The sequence below is a fragment of the Palaemon carinicauda genome, chromosome 6 (genome assembly GCF_036898095.1).
Source record: "Palaemon carinicauda isolate YSFRI2023 chromosome 6, ASM3689809v2, whole genome shotgun sequence".
In the NCBI taxonomy this organism is placed as follows: Eukaryota; Metazoa; Arthropoda; class Malacostraca; order Decapoda; family Palaemonidae; genus Palaemon; species Palaemon carinicauda.
The window spans coordinates 16,802,583-16,830,209 of NC_090730.1; the positions used below are offsets into that span (position 1 = coordinate 16,802,583).

At 43.4% G+C, this 27,627-nt stretch overlaps 1 protein-coding gene across 1 annotated transcript in view; it reads right to left on the reverse strand.

The window, feature by feature from the left end:
* LOC137642453 (corrinoid adenosyltransferase MMAB-like) overlaps window positions 1-27,627 on the reverse strand; it is a 99,571-nt gene that overhangs the window by 30,561 nt on the left and 41,383 nt on the right. Inside the window, exons 3-6 of the mRNA XM_068375017.1 lie at window positions 25,521-25,652; window positions 24,801-24,922; window positions 20,792-20,919; window positions 3,937-4,061 (exon numbers count right to left, since the gene is read on the reverse strand). Coding sequence (XP_068231118.1) covers window positions 3,937-4,061; window positions 20,792-20,919; window positions 24,801-24,922; window positions 25,521-25,652 — 507 coding nt within the window. The remainder of the gene's footprint in view (window positions 1-3,936; window positions 4,062-20,791; window positions 20,920-24,800; window positions 24,923-25,520; window positions 25,653-27,627) is intronic.

Sequence of the window (27,627 nt, forward strand, 5' to 3'; positions counted from 1 at the left end):
TCGAAAGTGAAGCTGGTGCAGGAGGTCTTCCCTTACTGAAAGAGGCCACGGAGTAAGGGTGGCCAGGTCCTGTAGATCCGCGAACCACTCCCTCTCCGGCCACCAGGGCGCTACCAAAGTCATCACTGTTGCCCTTGATTGCCTGAGCCTGTTGAGCACCTCCCTGAGAATCCCGAAGGGGGGAAAGGCATACATGTCGAGTCCGTCCCATGGGTGCTGGAAGGCATCCTCGAACACTGCTGCCGGGTCTGGACAGGAGAACAGAACACGGGGAGCTTCGTGTTGAGCCTTGTGGCGAACAGGTCTATCACTGGTGAGCCCAACAACTGTAGGACCTTCTGAGCCACCTGTGGGTGTAGTGACCACTGACGCCACTACTTGCCCTGCTCTACTGAGGCCGTCGGTTAGGACGTTTCTCTTTCCAGGAATGAACCTGGCTGTCAGAATGATGCGATTCCTCTCGGCCCATTCCAGGACTCGAGCCGTGAGATCGCACAGCTCTCTGATCTCAATCCTCATTGCTTCTTTATGTAAGCCACCTCACATGAGGGCTATTGCGTTTCCCCGCAGCCGATGGGCAAATATTCCAAGGGCCTTTTGAACCGCCAGCAGCTCGAGCAGGATTATGTGGAGAAGCTTCTCCTCCGGGGACCACTTTCCCTCTGCTGGTTCTTCGAACAGATGGGCTCCCCATCCCTCCTTTGACGCGTCCGTGAAGAGCAACATCTCCAGAGGGGTGGAAGCGAATGGCATGCCCCGTAGGGTGTTTGCCCTGTCGGACCACCAGAGGAGCATGTTTCTGGTGGCTGGGGTCATCATGACTAAGGACTGAGGCGGGTCTCCCGGTGGCCAGAGGTCCTTCATATTCCACTGGACTGACCTCAGCTTGAGCCTCCCCTAGGGAACTAGCTTCTCCAACGAGACCAGGTGGCCCACGAGTTGCTTACACTAGCAGATAAATAGTTATATTTGATAATTGGCTGATTTCTGGTGTGTTTACGCGTGACGGAAAAAAGTCAGAATGCTTATATTGACGCTCCGGTGACAGGTCGTGCGGAAGAGGTTGACAGACAATCTTCTGTTTCCCATATAGTGGTAGTTTGCCATTAAAGACAGTTTGGCTGTGGGTAGACGACAGTGTTGGTGTCTCATAATACATATGAACACATAATTTGTTTTGATGTTGGTGTGCGTTGTAATTTTAAGTTTGTTAGGGTATTTTGGGTTTATTTGAATTGTGTTACGGATATTATATATTTAGTGTTAAGTTTTTGATTAGTTTTAAGTGATATTATTTTGACTAGGGATGGTTCATATTACGCATATTAGTTTTAAGAAATACGTATAGTTTTAAGGTTGTTTTGTTATTTTTATGTCCATTTTGTCCATGAGTCCCGCTGTTGATAACGTAAGGGGAAAGTTTGCTTTGTTGAGACAATTGTCTGTCAAGAGTGATCAAGGATTTGGGGGTTGCTTTTGAGTGTATCCCGCCACATTGTCCCATGTGTGGAGCTAGGCTCTCTACAAACTACTTGAGCTGTCACCACAGGTCCAAAAGCAAGTGTCAAGGGACTTATGGATATACTCCTGTAGGTAAAAGGCTGTGAAGGTTATTTGCCATTTCCAAACTCCAGCCTTCAACACCTGGTTGACTGTGACATTCCTCTCAAAGGCTAGGGTGGGGCCTATACCCCTAACTTTGTGAGCCCTGGTCCTAGCTAGTACCTCAAACCTCTCAGTACTGATAGTCTCAAGACACCTCTTTGCTGGTTCTGCCAGTGCTAAGGAAGAGTCGTGGACACTCAGGCATGAGATGTCAGGTCCTCTTCAGATTAAACCGCAGAGCTGTCACAAGACACAAAATCATCCTCTCTCAACTGCTACTTGACACTTTCTATAGAGGGGTTAGAAAAGGTCTCAAACCTGGGGTTGTGCACTTAAGATTTTTGGGTTATGGCCACGAAATCTGGCCCAAAACTAAAGGAGACCTCCTTATAACCCTCAGCATGAGTGACTAGATAAGAGAGACCGTGTAACTTACCTACTCTCTTTGCTGATACTATGGTCAGGAAAAAGGCTCAAATGAGGTAAGGGTAAAAGTCCTGAAAACTTGAGTCACATCACACTCCTTGGGCTAGAAGCCCAGGAGTGGGCAAGACTGCTCCAACCTCTACATGAGCATAGACAACACCCACGAGGAGGAGAGATCTTTGTTCTAGGCAACTCCCACAAGGAGAGATTTATGTCCTTCAGTTGAAAGACTATAATCAAGGCTGAGTGGTAGCCTTTGATAGCAACAACTGAGAGGTGCTTCCCTCGGGAACCGAAGGTGAGGAAATAAGCGATCTGCACTAAATATACTCCGACCAGAGAAGCATCCAGTCTACAACACTAATTGCAATGGATAACTCACTTTCCCTGGTAGACAGCTGCAGATGACCATTGTAGGTATCTACACATCACTAGTGCAGTGCCTCACACAAAAATTTTGCTCGAAGGAGATGCCAGATAATCTCAAACTAAGAAGTTCCAGAGACTTCATGGATTGGTGGTATCTCTGAAGATGCAACTAACAGAGAAGTGTGGACCATTAGGGTAGTTTTCTCCAGGCCTTAACAAGAATTGTTAACAATTTCCCAATCATGAGGCCATCTGAAAGCCACCAGGGCCATCCTGAGGCCTGGCATATTCAAGACTTGGTTGACCAACGGGTGGATCAGGCTGAACGGAGGAGGCATGTAGGTGTTTAAATGATACCAAGGGTATTATTATTATTATTATTATTATTATTATTATTATTATTATTATTACTAGCTAGGCTAAAACCCTGGTTGGAAAAGCAGGATGCTATAAGCCCGAGGGCTCCAACAAGGAAAAAATAGGCCTGTGAGGAAAAAAATAAATAAACAAGAGACTTAATGAACAATATAAAACATTTTAAGAATAGTAACAAACATTAAAACAGATATTTCTCATATAAACTATGAAGAGCCTTATTTCAGCCCATTTAACATAAAACATTCGCTGCAAGTTTGAACTTTTTAGTTCCACCAACTCAACTGCCTGATTAGGAAGATCATTCCACAATCTGGTCATAGCTGGAATAAAACTTCTAGAATACAGTGTAGAATTAAATCTTATGGTGGAGAAAGCATGATTATTAGAAATAACTGCAACATATAGCATTATGAGCAGGATGGTACTACTATTGAAGGATATGAATGCAACGGATGATCATAGTTATAAAAAAAAATTATCTTCCTGTTTTAAGTAGAAAATTTCATAAAATTTGGATTCGATATATTTATCTTTTGCAAGACCCCTTTCAAAGTGATTCCTTTATTACTCAACTACTTGTTGAAGAGTCTGACATGTAGACAAAAATATAATAGTCTACTTTCTATGAGATTTCCCTCCAGCAAATTTTCCTAAAAATTCATAACATGCTTAATGTAGTGCATTCCATGATTCTTTGTATATAATAATGTCATCTCCTGACAATATACTTTTCTTTGTATCCTTTTTATTATATACTCTCACTGTATGGCAGTCTTTAGTTGGGTACCAATTGCATACAGTACAGCAAAAGTTTAGGGTGAGATGAAGGGTTAGACAAGGGCCTGAACTCATTAAGCTGACCGAGCCACTACATATCAGATGGTACGGAGATACCTCAATGATATAAACTGGCAGTCCCATTGCAGGATTCATGGAAGTATATATGCTTCATGAATCAATGGGACCATTCATTTGCTTCAGCCTTGCAGTTGAGATGATGTGCAAGTAGCAGTAGGAGCTAAAAAGTGAGAATTGAGATGCCAGTGGTGAATAGTGCTCCTGGGACACCTTATTAGGATGAGGCTGCCATATAAAAAAAAAGTGCTATGCATCCATACACCTCGGTAGTATAAATATCACCAAGAAGAATGAACTTACCTATTAATATAAATCAAAACCTGCTCATCGACAAGACCTGTAGTTGTCAGAGGAACAATAGATCTCTCAGCCCTACGGCATACAGTTCGCGCAACGTGTATAGATGCACTAATTCGTCCTCCACCCTTTAGTAAAGAAAAAGTAAAACCATAGGAATTAGGAATGGTCTATCAATTACAATATCTTCCTGTCTTTATCTAATGTTAAGCATCTGCATTCAAAATGCTGTGACACAAAATTTAGTTTGTCTAATAATACACTATACTTCACAGTACATTTTTATTAGCGTAATAAGCTACGGTATTACTATAACTAAAAGGAATTCCAGGTGTTATGTGATTTGTATAAACTGTAAGTTACATGAGTTCTCACTATGCTCCCCACTATTCAAACTTCTATCAATACCAATAATCCTTAAAACTTGAACTCTTCTACTAATGTGGTCAAGACATCTCTTACAGATCATCACCCATTCCAGTCTCTTGGTTCTCACTCTCTTACCTTACGTTCTTCTTGCAATAACCTCATTGGATACACCATTTTCTCAAAATACAGGACCAGCTTTTAATGTTTTCTTTTATCACTAGCCGTCCCAAAATTTTCCTCATTTGTCACTCAATCCACTTTCCCATCTTCATTCACTTCTAGGTCCCTATTTCAAACACAGTACCTCTAATATCTTATCTACCTTTCTATGATGTGATGATATACTTAATTTTCGGATACACCACTAAAAACAGAATGTTTTGTCACCCTTATTCTCAAATTTCTACCTATACAAAAAGCTAATAGGTTGTATTATGACAAAAGATTCCTATCCCATAGATATCACACTCCCTTTATTTCAAACGCTAACTATACAAACCTGAGTCATTTAGAATAAGGAAATATCTTCAGGGGAGCTGGATAGCTGTTGAAATCATTATCAAACTAGTTAACAACAGGTGGTGCACGTAGGTTAGTAACCCGATCCACTCACCTGTCGTAGGCCCTTCATTTATTGACTTTGGCTCGGGGCTGAGAGAGGTGATTGAGGCGGGAAATTTAACTTTATAAAAATCAGGTTTGTAAGACTGAAAAATAACAAATTTGGAAATAATTTGTATTTTTATTAACTATACAAACATCAAGCTCTTTACAGAGGAGATATATTTCGATGACAGCTAAAACTAGCCGTAAAATTTATACGTGAAGTGTAACTACCGGAGCGGGGAATAGGCCAACCACCCTGCTCACACCAGCATTGGTAACTGAACGTCACTTTGCAATTGCGGCAGGACTTCCGAGGAAAGATGATGGCGGGACCAGTATTGTATGTGTTAAGAGCTCCAGATTTGTATAGTTGTGAAAAATACAAATGATTTCTAAATTTGTCATTTGTTCCGGCACTTTATACAAACCATTAAATTCCTTACAGCGAAAACTCACCCTAAGGTGGATGGAAGTCCAAAAAATCAAATGGGTGGTGACTGAACTGGGGTGCTACTCTGTGCTTCTCAGGAGCTGTTAACTCTGAGTGTTAAAAGCCTGGGCAATCCGTGCGAAGGTTTATAAACTAAGCATTGTGAGTTGACAAGGTAAGAGTAAACTTAGAGTTAGACCCCACATTTAACTTAGACATTGCCCAATTCCATCTCACAGGGGGATCTTGGACATAACAAATATATATGTATATACAGTCAAGTCCTTGTTTTTTGCGAGGGTTAGGCAACAGAGACAGGCGCGAAGAGTGAAAAATCACGAATGCTTGTTGCTCTAAGGTGGGATAACTCCTAACCTGATCAAACAACTCTGCCATTGCCTATACACAGATAATTAACCCAAAAAGTACTGTCTAACATTGTTTTTACTTGGTTTCTATCACAGTATAGTTGTTCCTATCTAATAATACTGTATAACACTTGCTGATACTGTAGTGTATATTACTGTAATATACAGGAAGTCGTTGACTTACGACAGAGAGACACATCGTAAGTCAATCTGGAAGTATGTCGAACTTATAAAGTGAAGTTTCCTTAGATTTATTGTGAAGCGTCATGATTCGGCAATTATCTAAGTCATATTTTATCAATATTTTCTTACAGTATATCATTTCATTTTCTTGTTTCATAGGATATCATAAGCTCTATTAAAGCATTTTTGTATTCTATTTATTCTATTTTGGAAGCATTTTAACAATCCAGAATTACTTGATATTTTTTTACTATTGGTTATGATTAGCTGGTCTGAAGGTCCCGCTACCGTATCAAAAGATTGCGCACATAGGAATGGCGTATTTTTTATATAATTTCTTAATTTATTCAAAATATCTTCATAATGAATATTACATCAGCACCAATATGTTACTAGATATCACAGTTTTCATATACAGTAGTTCATTTATAGCCCTCATTATCAGCTATCATGCACATTTCTCGCTCTTTCTCTGTGCGTGTGAGCGCATATGGATAGTTCATGTTTAGAAAACTTCATACAGTATTTAATTTTTAGTTCATAATCAAGCCTTCATATTTCATTAGACATTATTGTGTTTAATTGCGGTTTATTAAAGCATGTTTGCATCATTTCAATAAACAACAATTACTTTTGATTTACTTTTGGTAAATGTCAGCTGATCTCAAGGTCATGCTACCGTTTTGTAATTATGTGCACAGACAGTACGAATAACACGGAGTTTAATTTTCTTAACTTATTTGAAATCTCTTCATAATGAAACACACACATACACACACACACACTCTCTCTCTCTCTCTCTCTTTTTATAGAAAATACATGGAAAAGACTTCCAGCAGATGTAGTAAACAGTAACACGGTAAACGAGTTCAAGAATAAGTTAGACAAGATCATAAGAACTATCTAAATGCTCTACCAAAGAGCAAATGAAGTTTCCGCGGATGGACTTAAAAGTCTTTGAGCCATCACAAATCCTTGTAACACGCACACACACACACACACGCACACGCACACACACACACACACACACACTCACACTCACACTCTCTCTCTCTCTCTCTCTCTCTCTCTCTCTCTCTCTCTCTCTCTCTCTCTCTCTCTCTCTCTCTCTCTCTCTCTTTATAGCAAATACTTAGAATAGACTTCCAATGGATGTAGTAAAACGTACCACGGTAAACGAATTCAAGAATAAGTTAGACGAGATCAAAAGAACACTAAATGCTTAAACTAAATTGCTCTACCAAAGAGCAAATAGTGTCTTTGTGGATGGACACCCAAAATCCTTGTAACTTCTTGTAACTAACTCGCACACACTCACTCACTCACTCTAGCCCAGTCACTCGTTGCTATCTACCTGAATGGGCAACGTAGTAGGACAGACCATGTAGTTCGCCGACTCTCTTTGCGGAGGCCAGGGCTAACAGGAAAACGATCTTGAAGGTCAAGTCACTGTCTGATGACTGACTAAGTGGTTCATAAGGAGCTACTTTCAGAGAATGTAATACGCGGACTAAATTCCAAGGAGGAGGTCTGACTTTCAGAGAATGTAATACGTGAACTAAATTCCAAGGAGGAGGTCTGACTTCTAACTAAGAGCAAATGCACTCAAAACTTCGTATGAGGAGACACCATTCTATCGAAGAGGAGAGCTAACTCTGCTCAATCTAAAGGTAAAGCTCAAGTCTGAGACTGCCAATACAGCAAAGATTTTCCTCCCTGGGGTACAAGACAAAAAACTCCACTATCGTTGGGATAGAGGCACTGAGAGGAGCGATAGCCCGTCCACGACACCAACCACTAAAGATGGCGCACTTTGCCTGGTATACGGCGAAAGATAACTCACAGAGGTATCCTGCCCTCCTCCTCGCAACCAGTTACGAAAATTACCACACAGCGAGGAGTTGCTGGATAACCTCCCAGCGTGAAATTATGTGAAGATCTTCGCTCAGTGGAAGATCTTCACATCTGGTTAGCCGAGTAGATCAGGAATAGAGGAAGCTCCCTCGGTGCCTCTGTGAGCAGAGGCAGAAGGTCCAACAACCATTCTGCATGTTGCCACAATGGAGCTATTAGGGTCATCGAGAGGTCTTGCAATGTTACCTTGTTTAGAAGCCTCCTTACTAGGCAGAAAGAGGGGAACTCATAGACATCCAAGTTGTCTCACTGTTGTTGGAAGGCATCCAGCCAGACTGTCTGGGGATCTGGTATTGGAGGGTAGTACTGTACGCCCGAAGTCTCCGGTTGAGGGACATCATGGAAATGTCAATTGTTTGCGAACCCCACAAAGTTAAGACTTTGTTGGCTGTTGGTTGTTTCAAAGACTATTCAAAGCCTACTATCTGAGTCTTCCAACTCAGACTGTCTGCCAGTACATTCTTCTTGCCCGGGATGAAACGGGCTGATGGGGCTACCAAGTTGTCTTCCATCCATCTCAGGGTTTCTACAGCTCGATGGAAGAGGAGCAGTGAAAAAGTACTTCCTTGTTTGTTTACGTATAACACTATTGTGGTGTTGTAGCTTACCAGCACCACAGAGTGCTGTAAAAGAAGCTGATGGAATTACTTGACGGCTAGAAATGTTGCCTCATTTCCAGGAGGGTATATGTGGCACTCATTTGGAATTAGACCAGAGCCTGGAGGATGTGTGGTGCAACAATTGAGCAACCCACATAAAATTCCGGGGATCCTGTTGTCCCTTTGAATGAGAATCTAGTCAACATAATTGATAGGCGTATCCCTTCTCGTGTGCTAAGGTACCGAGTGAAGGACAAACCGTGGTTCAACGATGATTGTAGACGTGCTTTTTTGAAGAAGCAGGAGGCCTATCAACTTTGGAAGGGTAAAAGATCAGATTTGACCTGGAACAACTATACTCAGCTTCGAGCTTTTGCTCAGAGAGTTTATGCCTCAACTGAAAAGGAGTACAAGTTAACCATAAAAGAAACACTTTCTGGTACAACTCAGGAACATAAATGGTGGTCTACCCTTAAATCTGCACTCTTTGGTGTAGATGCAACAGTTCCTCCTTTACTTAAACCAGATGGCTCAGTCACTCACTGTCCAAAGGAAAAGGCAACCCTTTTGGCTGATGTTTTTGACAGTAAACAGAGTAATGAAAAACTTGAACTTCCTCATTTCTGTTTTCCTGAGGCTAAACTAACTAGTTTAGCTTTTTGATCTCGTGAGATTAAAGCTCTGTTGATGGACCTTGATGCTTATGGAGGTGTAGACCCAAATGGTATTTTTCCTTTGTTTTTTATAAAGACAGCAGATTTCTTAGCTCCAAAGTTATCTGTTATTTTGCGCAAGTTAGCAAGAAGAGGAGCTTTTAGCACTAGTTGGAGAATTGGTAATGTTACTCCTCTATGTAAATGTGTTTGTGGTAGCTCAAGTCCCACTGATTACCGCCCAATTTCCATAACTCCCATATTATCTAAAGTTTTTGAACGTCTTCTGGCAAAACGTCTTAATAGGTTTGCTGAAGGTAATCATCTACTCCCTAGTTTGCAATTTGGTTTTCGTAAAGGCCTTGGAGCATGTGATGCCCTTCTTACAATCTCCAATGCTGTACAGAAATCCCTTGATTGTGGTCGGGAAGTTCGTATGATTGGCCTTGATTTTAGTGCTGCCTTTGACCGTGTTAATCATGAGGCCCTTGTTTTCAAACTGAAACAGTTGGGAGTGGGTGGGTCGTTTCTTAGCATTATTATTGATTTTTTAAGTAATAGATCTCAAAGAGTTGTTGTTGATGGGCAACATAGTGATTATAGGAATGTGATATCCGGTGTTCCACAGGGTAGTGTTCTTGGCCCATTACTTTTTATACTATATACACATGACATGTGGTTTGGCCTAGAAAACAAGCTTGTTGCATATGCAGATGATGCTACTCTCTTTGCATCAATTTCATCCCCTGAATGTAGATCTAGGGTTGGTGAATCCCTTAATAGAGATTTAGCTAGAATTAGTGCATGGTGCAAATTATGGGGTATGAAGTTGAATCCTAACAAAACTCAAAGTATGATTGTAAGTAGGTCAAGGACGGTGGTTCCTCAACATCCGGATCTCAGTATCGATAATGTTTCTTTAAATATGTATGACTCTTTCAAAATTTTAGGTGTGATTCTCGACAGTAAATTTACTTTTGAGAAACATATAAGGTCTGTGTCTTCTTCAATTTCACAAAAAATAGGCTTACTGAGAAAGTCTTTCAAGATTTTCGGTGATCAATCTATTCTGAAGAAGGGTTTTAATTCTTTCATTCTACCTTGTTTTGAGTATTGTTCTCCTGTCTGGTCTTCAGCTGCTGATTCTCATCTTAATTTGTTGGACAGAAACTTACGGTCTATTAAATTTCTTATTCCTGATCTAGATATTAATCTCTGGCACCGTCGTTCAATTAGTTCATTATGCATGTTGCATAAGATTTTTCACAACTCTGACCATCCTTTACATTCAGATCTCCCTGGACAATTCTATCCTGTTCATAATACTAGGCAGGCAGTTAATTCTAATAGCCAGGCCTTCTCCATCACAAGGCTCAATACTACGCAGTACTCTAGAAGTTTTATTCCATCTGTGACCAAGTTGTGGAATGATCTTCCTAATCGGGTGGTTGAATCAGTAGAACTTCAAAAGTTCAAAGTTGGAGCAAATGCTTTTTTGTTGACCAGGCGGACATAGTCTTTTTATAGTTTATTTATGACATATTTGTTTTTGATGTTGTTGATAGTTTATTATATGACATGTCTGTTTTGACGTTGTTTCTTATTTTAGAATGATTTATTGTTAATTTGTTCTCTTCATTTATTTATTTCCTTATTTCCTTTCCTAACTGGGCTATTTTTCCCTGTTGGAGCCCCTGGGCTTATAACATCTTGCTTTTCCAACTAGGGTTGTAGCTTGGATAGTAATAATAATAATAATAAGAGAGAAGTCTACTACCTTGAGCAGGTTGTTGGACATTCACCAGCTCAGGTCTCTCTTTAGCTCTGTTCCTCTCAGGATCATGATGTTTGGAGGGTTTAAATGCTAGGACCAAGAGGTGTTCAGCTGCTATTGTTGTGAGTGAATGTGCACGTGGCTGTTGAGTACCAGTTTCTATAAGGAAGTCAGGTGCCCCAGAAGCCTTTGCCACCGATATGCTGGCAAACCGACCTATGACAGAAAACTGGCGCACTGCCCATTTCATCCTGTCTATTCTTTCTTTGGATGGAAAGCCTTTACCTTATTTGGTATCAACCTTCATTCCTAGATATACCAGCTCTCCATGGGGATGCGTGTGCGCTCTACGTGAGCATTGTGAATCTGCGTGCTCTCGCACACTACCGAGTAGGACGAACAAGTATAGTGGGGTGTATCACCAAAGTGGCGATCCCCAGCAAGTGTAATTGCTGAACCCCATAATGGCGAGGCAAATATTGGTGATGAGATTGTTGTGAGGTGAGGATCGGCCAGCACCTGCATAGAAGTGCACACGAAAGGTGGCGAGCACCTATGACTCCCGTATCGCTACTAGAGCATACTGTGAAGATGAGTGAATGCGTCCTACCAAGAGGTTGGCGAGTAGCGTTATGTGCTCCTACAGGAGGAGGCATTCACTCATAAAAGGCAAGTAAGGCTGTGGGAGATGGGTAGTACAAGTAAACTTTTCAGGAGAAAAGTAGTCTTCCCTTCTGAACTATTGAAAATTGGGATAGAATCCGGGATATCTGGTCAGTATAATACCCAGTAGGGCAACCAGCATCACCCTGAGATGTGTCTGTTGCTCCACCCCGAAGGGTTAGAAAGCTCAATTGAGAGGAACAGGGAACCTTGACTCTCAAGCGAAATATCATCTTTTGTCGATTGTGCCCAAGGGGCCGAGATTGCCTAGCAAGTATACATCTCAAATTGACTGCTGTCGAGTCATGGAATTGGTTGCAACCTATTGTTCTATAGGGGGATGGCGAAGATCGTCCTCCAACTGCCTACGTTCCATTGGGAGTTGGTCGTGTAAGTCCGCTTATGGATTGATAACCCTAGAGTAGCCAGTACCCACTAGGAGGTATTGGTATTACAGCGAATCTCCCTAGCAATCATTGTCAAGCAAACGATCAGTAGCAAGCAACTGATCACACACAATTACTTCTAAAAGGTTTAAAGGCTGCGCACGAATTGCACAGGCAAGGGACAGTGACACTGCCCTATCAAGCAGGACAATGCCCAAGAGACTAATCATATATACTGTACATATGATCAGCAGCCAAGCCCCCTCTCCACCCATACTAGGACCAGACAATGGCTGCTGATGACTCAGCAGATAGACCTATAGACTACCCCAAACCCTGCATCCTTTTCTCACACGGGTGGTGAGGTTGCAGCAACCAATGAAACTAACGAGTTTGAGCGGGACTCAAACCCCAGTCAGCCGATCACCAGTCAGGGACATTACCACACAGGCTACCACAGCCTTAAATGCAAGATTGAGAAACCTTCAATCCATTTGTCAGACAGGTAACTGTATACACAACTCCAGCTACAGACCAGTAACACAGACTACAAAATTTCTCTCGAAGGCAATTTCTTCCAATCTTATGATGGGAATGCTTAGGTGGGACAAAGATCCAGGTGCTGCCTGAATGATTCGTTACGTCCAGAACTCAATTGGAGAACATTGATAAATATTCGCAATCGAGATATCCCTCTTCCTATGACAAAAATCTCTTAGAAACTATGATTACATTTTGTATTTATCCGTTTCTGATAAGCAAAATTGGCATAAGCTCTGAATGTTCCCTCCCAAGGGGACAAATTTGCTTATGAGAAGTTTTGGAGTCTAAGCACTTAGAGGTAGACTACCTATGTCTGATTACGGGAAGGTAGGAGGGTCACACATAATTTGACTTTCCACAAGGAATACAACCCTCGAATTGGAGAGATCTAATGATTTTTTAGAACAAGGTTCCAATTGTATGATAGTATGTACAGTAGTCCTTGCTATTCTTCACGGGTGTACATTAACGCATGAATACGGCAAAGCAAACTGCCTTTCTCAGCAGCAATCGCTCTCTTGTCTGCATGCAATAGTATGAAATCGCATCATGAACCTATTTCCGTGTATGAGCACCCTCATAGAGCTCAACTGTGGAGTTGCTTGTGGGAATAATGTTTGTGTAACGAAGCACAACATTATTGCCCAAAGAAATTGATCGTTGACTAGCTGTAGCATTGTTAATGTGTTTGTGAGCATATGAAAAGTAAAGGCAGCTAACGAAGGGATTAGACCTTCGTCGGTAATAGGTGTTTACCAGCTCACTTTATGAGCAGGACAAGCATCCCTATGTGAATACTTGCTTGCTATCATTCATAAATGTAACCATAAACTGACTCTATCCCTTCAAGACTAAAGGCTTGGAAAAATAGCCTAGCAAAAGTATGTCTCACTAGACCAGTGGGCCCTGAAGGGTTAACGAGAGATTACATGTGGTCCGAAGAGCTCTCCATCCCATAGGGAGAAGAAGACCGACATAGTAGCCCTGAAGGATTACTTATCACGAGACTCCGTGTCTTCTGAACAACTGTGAGATGTGGCAATAACAAACGGTCGGAAAGCATTGCTATCTGCGGCAGTAACCCCGCGGGATTATGCCTAACGAGAGGCACAATGGTGGCCGCAAACAGTCAGGCATCCCCATTTTCGGCAATAAACACTAAGGGTTTTATATTGGGCAAGCACGCATTGCAACCAAAGGAGCTTGTACCAGCCCCTTATTATGGAGGTGTTACTGAGCACCAGTCGTTGTGTAGACCACCTCAAGGAAGAGAGATAGAGGAGGGAACTTGCCTGCACACTTCGCTACACTTAGTGTCAGGTAGGCTCTCCTCCCATGAAAAAGTATAGGTGGAGAGGCAGGGCTTTCTTGCCTGCATGCACCACCTGTAGTTAACTACCATATCAATTATTCAATGGCCTTTCCAACTCGCTCTGAAAAAACTTCCCTTTCTAAAGTACAAATGGTTTGTACATGCATAGGAACAAACAAGAATCAAAATTTAATCTAAACCTGGTTATGGATGAGAATGGATGTTATATGCTTGTAATTTCATTGCATGAGAAAGTCTCCCTAATGACTCACAATAATAGTGATTGTTATATAAAGAATGAAAGAATGGACATGCATGTCTGTATGAGACTGTAACTTTTGCACAGATAAGTGATGAGGTCAACATATAGGCTTGGTATTCATACAGATTCCTCTCAATATGATACAATCATTATCTCTTCAAAATTTGAATAGCCAACCATTCAAAAATGTTATTTTCATTAGTAAAATAAATTTTTGAATATACTTACCCGATGATCATGTAGCTGTCAACTCCGTTGCCCGACAGAAATCTACGGTCGGGATACGCCAGCGATCGCTATCCAGGTGGGGGTGTACACAACAGCGCCATCTGTGAGTAGGTACTCAAGTACTTCTTGTCAACAAGAACTCAATTTTCTCCTCGGTCCACTGGTTCTCTATGGGGAGGAAGGGAGGGTTCTTAAATTCATGATCATCGGGTAAGTATATTCAAAATTTTATTTTACTAATGAAAATAACATTTTTCAATATTAATCTTATCCGATGATCATGTAGCTGATTCACACCCAGGGTGGTGGGTGGAGACCAGCATACATGTTAACAAAGAAGCTAAGTATCCCGTATTTAATTTTAGCAGTTATTCAAAATAACAAACATAAAATAAATAAGTACCTGGTAAGGAAGTCGACTTGAACTATTACTCTGCCTTTTTTAAGTACGTCTTCCTTACTGAGCCTAGCGGTCCTCTTAGGATGCTGAACGACTCCTAGGTGCTGAAGTATAAAGGGCTGCAACCCATACTAAAGGACCTCATCACAACCTCTAACCTAGGCGCTTCTCAAGAAAGAATTTGACCACCCGCCAAATCAACCAGGATGCGGAAGGCTTCTTAGCCTTCCGTACAACCCAAAAAACAACAATAAAAAGTATTCAAGAGAAAGATTAAAAAGGTTATGGGATTATGGGAATGTAGTGGCTGAGCCCTCACCTACTACTGCACTCGCTGCTACGAATGGTCCCAGGGTGTAGCAGTTCTCGTAAAGAGACTGGACATCTTTGAGATAGAATGATGCGAACACTGACTTGCTTCTCCAATAGGTTGCATCCATAACACTCTGCAGAGAACGGTTCTGTTTGAAGGCCACTGAAGTAGCGACAGCTCTAACTTCATGTGTCCTTACCTTCAGCAAAGCAAGGTCTTCTTCATTCAGATGAGAATGTGCTTCTCTAATCAGAAGCCTGATATAGTAAGAAACTGCGTTCTTAGACATCGGAAGAGAAGGCTTCTTGATAGAACACCATAAAGCTTCTGATTGTCCTCGTAATGGCTTTGAACGTCTTAAATAGTACTTAAGAGCTCTTACTGGGCAAAGTACTCTCTCTAGTTCGTTCCCCACCAAGTTGGACAGGCTTGGGATCTCGAACGACTTAGGCCAAGGACGGGAAGGAAGCTCGTTTTTAGCCAGAAAACCGAGCTGCAAGGAACATGTAGCCGTTTCAGAAGTAAAACCTATGTTCCTGCTGAAGGCGTGGATCTCACTGACTCTTTTAGCTGTTGCTAAGCAGACGAGGAAAAGAGTTTTTAATGTGAGGTCCTTAAAAGAGGCTGATTGGAGCGGTTCAAATCTTGATGACATTAGGAACCTTAAAACTACGTCTAGGTTCCAGCCTGGTGTGGATAACCGACGTTCCTTAGAGGTCTCAAAAGACCTAAGGAGGTCCTGTAGATCTTTGTTGGTGGAAAGATCCAAGCCTCTGTGGCGGAAGACTGCTGCCAACATACTCCTGTAACCCTTGATCGTAGGAGCTGATAGGGATCTTACGTTCCTTAGATGTAACAGGAAGTCAGCAATCTGGGTTACAGTGGTACTGGTTGAGGAAACTGCATTCGCCTTACACCAGCTTCGGAAGACTTCCCATTTGGACTGATAGACTCTGAGAGTGGATGTCCTTCTTGCTCTGGCAATCGCTCTGGCTGCCTTCTTCGAAAAGCCTCTAGCTCTTGAGAGTCTTTCGATAGTCTGAAGGCAGTCAGACGAAGAGCGTGGAGGTTTGGGTGTACCTTCTTTACGTGAGGTTGACGCAGAAGGTCCACTCTTAGAGGAAGAGTCCTGGGAACGTCCACTAGCCATTGCAGTACCTCGGTGAACCATTCTCTCGCGGGCCAGAGGGGAGCAACCAACGTCAACCGTGTCCCTTCGTGCGATGCGAACTTCTGAAGTACCCTGTTGACAATCTTGAACGGCGGGAACGCATACAGGTCGAGGTGGGACCAATCCAGCAGAAAGGCATCCACGTGAACTGCTGCTGGGTCTGGAATCGGAGAACAATACATCGGGAGCCTCTTGGTCATCGAGGTAGCGAATAGATCTATGGGGGGCTGCCCCCACAGGGCCCATAGTCTGCAGCAAACATTCTTATGAAGGGTCCACTCTGTGGGGATGACCTGACCCTTCCGGCTGAGGCGATCTGCCATGACATTCATATCGCCCTGAATGAACCTCGTTACCAGCGAAAGCTTTCGATCTTTTGACCAAATGAGGAGGTCCCTTGCGATCTCGAACAACTTCCTCGAATGAGTCCCTCCTTGCTTGGAGATGTAAGCCAAGGCTGTGGTGTTGTCGGAGTTCACCTCCACCACCTTGTTTAGCTGGAGGGACTTGAAGTTTATCAAGGCCAGATGAACTGCCAACAACTCCTTGCAATTGATGTGAAGTGTCCTTTGCTCCTGATTCCATGTGCCCGAGCATTCCTGTCCGTCCAGAGTCGCACCCCAGCCCGTGTCCGATGCGTCCGAGAAGAGACGGTGGTCGGGGGTCTGAACAGCCAATGGTAGACCTTCCTTGAGAAGAATGCTGTTCTTCCACCACGTTAGAGTAGACCTCATCTCTTCGGAAACAGGCACTGAGACCGCCTCTAGCGTCATGTCCTTTCTCCAGTGAGCAGCTAGATGATACTGAAGGGGGCGGAGGTGGAGTCTCCCTAACTCGATGAACTGGGCCAGCGATGAAAGTGTCCCTGTTAGACTCATCCACTGCCTGACTGAACATCGGTTCCTTCTCAGCATGCTCTGGATGCATTCTAGGGCTTGATTGATCCTTGGGGCCGACGGAAAAGCCCGAAAAGCTCGACTCTGAATCTCCATACCTAGATAGACAATGGTCTGGGATGGGACGAGCTGGGACTTCTCTATATTGACCAGGAGGCCCAATTCCTTGGTCAGATCCATAGTCCATCTGAGATTCTCCAGACAGCGACGACTTGTTGGAGCTCTTAAAAGCCAGTCGTCCAAATAGAGGGAGGCTCTGATGTCTGCCAAGTGAAGGAATTTCGCAATATTCCTCATCAGTCTGGTAAACACAAGAGGTGCCGTGCTTAGGCCAAAGCACAGGGCTTGGAACTGGTACACAACCTTTCCAAAGACGAACCTTAGGAAAGGTTGGGAGTCTGGATGGATGGGGACGTGAAAGTACGCGTCTTTCAGGTCTAACGAGACCATCCAGTCCTCCTGCCTGACCGCTGCTAGGACAGACTTCGTCGTCTCCATCGTGAACGTCTGCTTGGTGACATAAGCATTGAGAGCACTGACGTCCAGCACCGGTCTCCAACCTCCTGTCTTCTTCTCTACTAAGAAGAGACGGTTGTAGAAGCCCGGGTATTGATGATCCCGGACTATGACCACCGCTTCCTTTTGTAGCAAGAGCGACACCTCTTGTTGCAACGCTAGCCTCTTGTCCTTCTCCTTGTAGTTGGGAGAGAGGTTGATGGGAGACGTAGCTAGAGGGGGACTGCGGCAGAACGGAATTCTGTATCCCTCCCTCAGCCACTTCACAGACTGAGCGTCTGCACCTCTGCTCTCCCAAGCTTGCCAGAAGGTCTTGAGTCTGGCTCCCACTGCTGTCTGGAGAGGAAGGCAGTCAGAACTTGCCTTTTGCGGACTTGGAACCCTTCTTGGACTTGCCACGGTGACTGTCGGCACGGGTACCTCCTCTGCTGGAGGCTCTGCCACGAAAGGGCGGGATGAACCTAGATGCAGGTGTGTCTACTGCTGCCGGGCGGAAGGGTCTAGGCACAGAAGGTAAGGTTTTAGCCTTACGTGCGGAAGATGCCATAAGATCATGGGTATCCTTCTGGATAAGCGAGGCAGCCATCCCCTTAATCAGCTCCTCCGGAAACAGACACTTGGAGAGAGGAGCAAACAACAACTCTGACTTCTGGCAAGGAGTGATACCAGCCGATAAGAAGGAGCAAAGATGTTCTCTCTTCTTGAGGACTCCCGACACGTACGAAGCCGCAAGTTCACCAGACCCATCCCGAATGGCTTTGTCCATGCTAGACATGATAAGCATGGCAGAGTCCCTATCTGAAGGGGAAGTCTTCCTGCTTAAGGCTCCCAAACACCAATCGAGGAAGTTGAAGATCTCGAAGGCACGAAAGACTCCCTTCAACAGATGATCCATATCAGAAAAGGACCAGCAGATCTTCGATCGTCTCATAGCCAACCTGCGAGGAGAGTCAACCAGACTTGAGAAGTCGCCCTGGGCAGAGGCAGGAACTCCCAAGCCGGGTTCCTCTCCCGTGGCATACCAGACGCTCGACTTGGAAGCAAGCTTGGTAGGCGGAAAGACGAAAGCAGTCTTTCCCAGTTGCTTCTTGGAATGCAACCACGCTCCCATAACCCTCAAAGCTCTCTTAGATGATCGTGCGAGAACAAGCTTGGTGAAGGCAGGCGCAGCAGACTGCATGCCCAGAGCAAACTCGGAGGGAGGAGAGCGAGGGGTTGCAGACACAAACTGCTCAGGATACAAGTCCCTGAACAAGGCAAGGACTTTACGAAAGTCTAAGGAGGGAGGCGTAGACTTGGGCCCTTCAAAATCAGAGTGCGGTTCATCCAAATGTGCAGCTTCGTCATCCGATACTCCATCATCCGAAAGCTGAGTAGGAAGTGGCAAAGGCAGAGCAGAAAGCTGAACGGCTGAATCCGGCAGTACGGGTGCATGCGTACCTGCGGATCCAACATCATGCCGCTGCTGGTCAGTCTGCGAGCTGGCAACAACAAAAGCAGAGTGCTGGTGTGTGGGAGGGGCTGCGGTGGGTTGCGGAGCATGCTGTATGGTATGCGGAGCATGCTGTAAGGTATGCGGAGCATGCTGTAAGGTATGCGGAGCATACCGCATGGGTTGCGGAGAATGCCGCACAGTGCTGGAACCCGGCAGCTCTACAGCACCTTCCCACTGCTGATGCGGGAGCTCACGCATGTCAACGGATGGTGCAGCAAGAACATGCGTCTGGCAGGGTGGACTGCGCATCGGTGATGGAGCTCTCACAGGTGGAGTGTGGGAGCAGGCAGCCGCAGTATCTGCTGAGCGCACAACCTCGGCGGGTTGTAGGTTAACAGGTGCAGTGTTAACCTTCTCAGCATGATACTCCTGCATGAATGCCGCAAGCTGAGACTGCATAGTCTGCAGCATGGACCACTTAGGGTCTACTGTGGTTGGAGCAACAACAGACGGAGCAGTAGCCTGTTGTGGAACCACTCTACCTCTCTTGGGAGGTGTGCAGTCATCAGATGACTGCGGCGAGTCCGAACTGACCTAGTGGCTACACCTGGGCCGTTGGACTCGCTCGGAAGGGACCTTACGTTTGAGCGGTCGTGAGACCTTGGTCCATCGTTTCCTCCTGGAAACTTCTTCCACAGACGAGGAATGTAAGGGCTCATTCGTCTGTATGTGGATGGGACGATCCTTAACAGATACGTCCGCAACCACTGAGGATACATCCGTGCGCCGATCAAGGCCTGCCGAACCCTTTGGTCCTTCGACATTGCTTCTCCCCTGGGCTTGGGAGCTTGCAAGAGGTCCCGGACTGGGAGGACGACTGGCACGCACAGATGTACCCTCATGCGCAACACTGACACTGGCACTTTTCACATCACTAGCACTGATAACACTTCCCACTGCACTTTTCGCTTTCAGCTCTCTGACATCTGCCAAGAGCTGATTACGGTCATTAGCCAATGACTCCACTTTGTCACCGAGAGCCTGAATGGCACGCAACATATCCGCCATGGAAGGCTGAGCACTAGTAGCAGGTTCGGGAGTCACCACCACAGGGGAAGGAAAAGGTTGAGGGGCATGGGGAGAGGAAAAATCCACAGAGCGAGAAGAACTCCTCCTGATTCTCTCCTTCTCTAACCTACGTGCATTTTTAAGGAATTCGTTAAAATCGAATTCCGAAAGCCCAGCGCATTCCCCCCATCGATCTTCCAATTGACAGGATTTACCCCTACAATTGGAACACACGGTGTGAGGATCTATAGAGGCCTTCGGAAGACGCCTAGCACAAGTCCTAACGCTACACTGCCTGTACTTAGGGACTTGAGACTGGTCAGACATCTTGAATTAGAAGTAGTCAAGGGGGGATTCCAAAATCTAGCAAAGTTCGTTAACAATTAATCCAATTAATTCCAAAAGCTTGCTAAGCTAATGATAAAGCTTCCTGAATAGCGAAGGCTAAACTCTAGAGTGAATACATCACCAAATCGTGAACAACAACTCCAGAATCAACAGCGTATCCAAGTAGGTCTTGCCGGCGGCACGACAGAGGAAAAATTGAGTTCTTGTTGACAAGAAGTACTTGAGTACCTACTCACAGATGGCGCTGTTGTGTACACCCCCACCTGGATAGCGATCGCTGGCGTATCCCGACCGTAGATTTCTGTCGGGCAACGGAGTTGACAGCTACATGATCATCGGGTAAGATTAATATTGAAAAACAAATTTTAAGGAAAAGATTTGATTGATACAAAGAGTAAAAGTAACATTTCATTCAACTTACTGGAAGGATGAAATTGCTTAGGGGAGGAAGGAGTGATGTATACTGATCAATCCAACTCTCCAACTCTAGAATATGTCGAGGATTGAAGGATAATCTTTCTTTAATTCTTGCCTCTCTCGCCAGGTCATCTTGATGGCAAAGGAATAAATAAAGTGCATAATTTTGATATTTTAAACAATTACATGTTTATACTGTATTTATAATGTACAAAAAAATTATTGAAATACAAACTAATACTTTGCGGAACAACACCTGTTGTGTTTCGAAGGGAAGATTTGAGAATCTATACAAAGAATGCATCTACAACTCAGAGATTCCACTTCATTGGAGGAACCCACTAACCCTCACCATCATTTCAATTCATTCATTTAAGAAGTATGTATATCTAATGAGATAATGATATACTTTATAGCAATAGAATATTATAGTGTACAGTACTAATAAAACTGGTCAAGACCATCTGGCATTAGATTTTTGGAAACACAACCCTCTTCCTCTGCTTATACAAACATCGAAATGTTTAACTTTTTCCTTGCCCCTCTAAATTTGACAAGAATGAATATATCCCCACTTCACTTAAAACAGTCTACCTTCCGCCGAATTGTAAGGAAAGAATTTTGTGTTAACTCTACACTAGATTTGGCTTTTATTTTTCTGTAAGTTTCACCAACATTTTGAAACTGACTGCCAATCCCTCCCTTTTCAATTCACTAATCCATCACCACTCCAACTATCATCACCTCCAAAATATTATTTGTACAGTGATGTCTTCTCAACTCTTCAAATCTTTCAAATCAAACTCAAAACATATTACATTTTCATATACAATTAAACTTCTAAATTTTCAATTTGCATTTTGCAAAGCCATCAGGTCAGAAACTTACCTTACATCTTCCATTATTCCCTTCTTCAACAATTATTAAACATTTCAAAAATACATCTTTCCTTTAATTACTTTCATTTCTTGCTATGGAGTTTTCTCAACATTAAAGGTTAAATATTAAAGCTGTCTGGTTTCAGATCCAGTTCCACCAGAATGGATGCTCACCAGAACAACAGCCGGGCAAGCCCAACCCCCAACTGTGGTGCCCAACCACAGCCGTGGCCTCCCAATAAACAGCTTAAACTCACGGCCTTGGGTGGGGATCGATCTGCTGCCATGCAAATGCTAGGCAAACACTTTACCACTGTACTAGCCAGGAGGTTCTAAATAAAAGCAAAATCTACATATATAACATTAAATGCTTTTACTCAACATGTAGCCTAATGAGGTTAGGTAAGGTGTTCATAATTTTTTGGTTACTAATTAGGTAAAATTAAATCATTAAGACGTTTTTACTACATACATACATATACCAAGGTACTTACCCCAATTTTGGGGGGTAGCCGACATCAAACAAATGAAACAGAAAAGGGGACCTCTCCTCTCTATGTTTCTCCCAGCCTGACAAGGGACTCAATCGAGTTCCGCTGGTACTGCTAGGGGTGCCACAGCCCACCCTCGCCCGTTATCCACCATAGATGAAGCTTCATAACGCGAATCCCCTATTGCTCCTACCTCCGCGGTCTTCCAAGGCACTGAAGGAAGCACCAAAGCCTACCGGAACTGCGTCACAATCGCTCGCCATTCATTCCTATTTCTAGCATGCTCTCTTGCCTCTCTCACATCTATCCTCCTATCAGCCAGAGCTTCCTTCACTCCATCCATCCACCCAAACCTTGGCCTTCCTCTTGTACTTCTCTCATCAACTCTTGCATTCATCACCTTCTTTAGCAGACAGCCATTTTCATTTTCCATTCTCTCAACATGGCCAAACCACCTTAACACATTCATATCCACTCTAGCTGCTATCTCATTTCTTACACCTGTTCTCACCCTCACTACTTCGTTCCTAACCCTATCTACTCGAGATACACCAGCCATACTCCTTAAACATTTCATATCAAACCCATTCAATTTCTGTCTCTCCGTCACTTTCATTCCCCACAACTCCGATCCATACATCACAGTTGGTACAATCACTTTCTCATACAGAACTCTCTTTACATTCATGCCCAACCCTCTATTTTTTACTACTCCCTTAACTGCCCCCAAAACTTTGCATCCTTCATTCACTCTCTGACGTACATCTGCTTCCAATCCACCATTTGCTGCAACAACAGACCCCAAGTACTTAAACTGATCCACCTCCTCAAGTAACTCTCCATTCAACATGACATTCAACCTCGCACCACCCTCCCTTCTCGTACATCTCATAACCTTACTCTTACCCACATTAACTCTCAACTTCCTTCTCTCACACACCCTTCCAAATTCTGTCAATAATTGGCCAAGCTTCTCTTCCGCGTCTGCAACCAGTACAGTATCATCCGCAAACAACTGATTCACCTCCCATTCATGGTCATTCTCGTCTTCCAGTTTCAATCCTCGTCCAAGCACTCGAGCATTCACCTCTCTCTACACTCCATCAACATAATCATATTGCATTCCCATTCATGGTCTTGAATGTCCCCAGAAACAGTCTTTGATTTTCCAGACACAAATGTGCACAATGATGGAAGGTAAGCACTCCATAGATGACTAATGGGTTTATATGAAAAAAAAAAAAGATTATTTCAAGTGTTAAAAAGATATGTTCCATCACTTCTCATTTAACCATGGCGATCTGTAAGCTTCCTGTCTCCTAGAAATCATATAAGTGTTGGGAATAGTCATGAAGATCTTTAAGTTCCACGACGATCTTAAGAAGCAGCAACTGAAGGGTGCTTCCTTCAAAAAGGACGCCTGGGAGATGACTTTCCCTCTAAAGCCTCCGAAGGAAGACTGGAGGCAACGAGCTTGTCCAAAAACATGCATCTGTAGGAAAGTCTAGAAGCTCCAAGACCATCTAGATGAGAGGCATCTTAGATCCCCCCTCCAAAGAGGAAGGATCTGGCAAGGTTGAAGAACATTAGAGCATGCTACAAAGAGATAATGTCCTGGAAGAGACCTCCAGAAGGGCAAGGCCCCGGACTCATAGCTGAAGAAGGCACCTGCAGTTGCCAACAGCTCCTTGCAATGGGAAGATCATCTAAAGGGGAGAATTGTCTCCCCTGAAGGTCCCTGGACAAGGCAAGGGAATAAAGAGGTAAAACCCAGAGTTACTGCCTTCTCTGGAAAGGGCCTGAAGGGTGGCCTCCATAGGAACATCTGCCTCAAAGTCCTAATGGCATCACAGTCAATCTGAAATAAAGACTCCCCTTGGGAGGAAGACTACAAGGCCTCGCCACCTAGAGGATTGTAAAAATAAAGGAACCCATCTTGACCGAACACAGACACCGAAGGGAGAGGGAGAAGGGAGTCTCGGTATTAAGCGAAAGGTTGAGGCTAAGCAATCTCAAGGATGCCTTGAATTTTCCTACCACTGAAGAGTATTTTCCAAAGACTACTAACCAACCTGAGAAGGGTCTTGAAGTCAAATCCTCCCAATCACCGGGCAAGGACAAAACCAAAAGGCTACAAACATGCACATTTTTCACAAGAAGCCCTTGGCTGTGGTTGAAGCCTCTGCAGGAATGCAGGGGAAGAAACACTTTACACTCCAGAAAGCATTGGACATTCACTGAAAAGTCTCTTCAAAATACACAATCCATAAACACGCTTGAAAAGAAAGCAAACAAAATAAAGTATGCCGAAACTCCAGCCAGCACGAACGTCTGTTCTCAATGATAGCTGATATCTAAGCAAGTTATCAGTGAGCCAGTGTAAGGGGAAGGTATCCTCCCTGTTAACGGTAGGTAATTTACCTGTCGGTTGTTGACACCTTGTTATAAGTTTTTGATTACTGTATTCCCAGCTTCACTATTACTTTTCTCTTATGTAAAAGGCAATGGTTTGTATTTCTCTGGGAGAAAACAGTATTTAAACTTTATAATTCATGTAATATAATGCTCTCCAAGTACTTATGAACAATGATACAGTTAAAGATACTGTAATACCAATGTAATTTTATACAACTCGGTCCCTTACCAATTATTTCCTGATTTTTGGGGGTAGCTAACAACGTAGCAATATCCTGCAGAATACACTGTATTCTTTCTAGTTGATCTACATAGTCATGATTCTTTTCTTCAGCAAATTCTTTGGCTAACCTGAAAATTAAAGCCTTAAGTAACAATGGAAGCCTAAAACAAAAAATTATTTCTACACAGAAATCAAATAAATGAAGCTAAAACATACTCTTAGGGTATACAGTACAATATCCTCAAGTACTTTTATGGGGTAACTAAATAAACTGCTGGTATCAGGAATCAAACAAACAAAAAAAAATCTCTCTCTCTCTCTCTCTCTCTCTCTCTCTCTCTCTCTCTCTCTCTCTCTCTCTCTCTCTCTCTCTCTCTCTCTCTCTCTTTTTATTAAAATTATGTACTGTTATCAATCTACTTTTGAATGCAAGTACTATACTGTTGAATTGCATTACAAGACTCTGAGGGGATAGCACACTGAAAATGGTGATTGAAAAAAATGTGAATTATTGTGTAGGATGAATTACAGAATACAGTAATAGGGGACTACTGCACAATTATACTGCTGTATTACTATGTCCAATTCATTTTGAAAGATGATGCAAGAGCAGTAAAAAGAAATTAAGAAAATGCAAAAAAGGCTATAGCATAAAGCATACTTTTACACAAAATAAAATAATACCAGCAGGTAAAGTAAAACCAACAGTACACAAAATCTCCTTACCCAATATGAGAAGAAAGTTCATCTGTTGTGCCCAAAGCTTTGAAAAAGTCACTGTCCTTTGGAAGACGCTGCCCGGAGAAAAGACTTGTCTGCCCTTTATCCCCAGAACGTGTGTATATTTTAAGATCATTGCTGAAAAATATTTTTTTGCTCTACAGTAATGAGGAATATGAATATTGCTACCTAAAATGCCAACAAATCTTTTTCCTCCAATTCATGATCACTCACTGGTGACTACAGTATAAAAATACAATGCTATACTGTATTACCAGTATACAGATTGCTTTACTGCTCAGAACCATGTGATAAATAGGTTACAGTATATGGTGGAATTATACAGTTATACAGTTATCAAATAATGATGAATAGTTGAAGTGTGTACCATACTAGCCGTCATACTTTTATTTGAGAATGAACCTCACTCCTCCTCCTTTGTCTAATCCCACAATTAGCACTGCAGTCTTACTGTTATCCATCTTATTCAAACAAAACCATATACCTCATCTAGTACATTCTTACATTTGCCCCATTATAATTTATTCCATATATTGTAACAAATATTCTCTTGCACATACCTTCCAATGCTCTATCTCATCCAAAGATACTTTAAAAATCAAAGTCAGCCATTATGTCACTATCACCATTGTAACATAGCATCTCACGTACAGTATAATGGTATCAACTCCTAATGTCTTTCCATTCTTTAATCTTCTGATGACCTTCTAATATCCTCAACAGTCACTTGCATTAATATTCTCAAGTTTATGCTAATTGTTTGCACCCTCCTATCGAATGTTCATACTGTATCTACCTCTCACATATCCTCCTTATTAAAAATGACAAATTCGAAGATAATTTGTATTTTTCCTAACCATACAAACCTTAGCTATTTACAAAGGGTTATTACTTTTAGCGTAGCTGAAATGGCGAGCCATTAGAATTTAACGAGGGTGTATTACCCCCCGCGCTAGTTAGCGGGGGGGTAGGGGAGTGGTAGCTAGCTACCCCTCCTCCCCCTCACACACACGTGAATACTCACTTTCACTTAGAGGTAGGACTTGTCTTGGGGGACAGGGCTGGCGGGCAAATATGTGTAAATAGCTAAGGTTTGTATGGTTAGGAAAAATACAAATTATCTTCGAATTTGTCATTTGTTCCGTAACCGAAATACAAACCACGCTATTTACAAAGGGTGACTTATCCCTTAGGAAGGGTGGAAAGTCCCCAGCCATACTGGCTTTGGCTTTACCCGGGGACTCAGAATCCGAGTGAGTCGCACTCGAGAAAAGGAGTCCCTGCACCTCACAAGTTCCTTGCTCCGCAAGGAACCATGTGGCCTACGTAAGCTTGTGTGTGAAGGAAGAAGTGTGACCCGTCTTAGGCAGTTGACCTGGAGTTCCAGAAGGAACTCTGGGTTAGGACGTTCCCAATACCACCTCGTCAGGGTATGGGGGACGCGACAGTATTGACTCAATACTCGGAACACAAGGAAGCATGGTTTACCTGCAGAGGTTCGAGGTCAGCTATGCAGAGACCAGGATGCTGCTTCCCCGTAGAGGGGATGATGAAGAAAGAAGTAAGGGCCAGACATACTTCTTTCGTTCATGCAGACTAAAACCTGATAACAATGCCCTCAACCTTCTGCTACCTGTCCAAAAAGGAGCCTGAGGTTAGACCAGCTGTTGTGTAGCCACCACAGAGCGATAGAAAACGTATCGAGACTCCTGTGGGTCACGCCCTGCAGGAAGCGGGCTGCGAAGGTCATCAGACGCTTCCAGACTCCAGCTTGTAGCACCTGCGTCACAGAGTAGTATTACTCGAAGGCGAGGACGTTGCGATGTATCCAACATCGTGCTGTAGGGCGACGTGACGGGGGAGGGTTTGAAGACAGGTCGAGATGAATGTACTCGAGTCCGGGCTGAAGAGGTATACTGGTGACTCTCCCCCCATGTCCTCCATGTGTTCCCAAATCGGCTGCAACTGAGGCCAAACTGCAGCTGTTCCCAGCGCTAACCTCTCGATTCCTTACTGGCAAGAAAGAGAAGGTCTTGGGACATAACACACAGAATGGAGACTCGAAATCTTGAATGAATCGGACCGAAGGGTC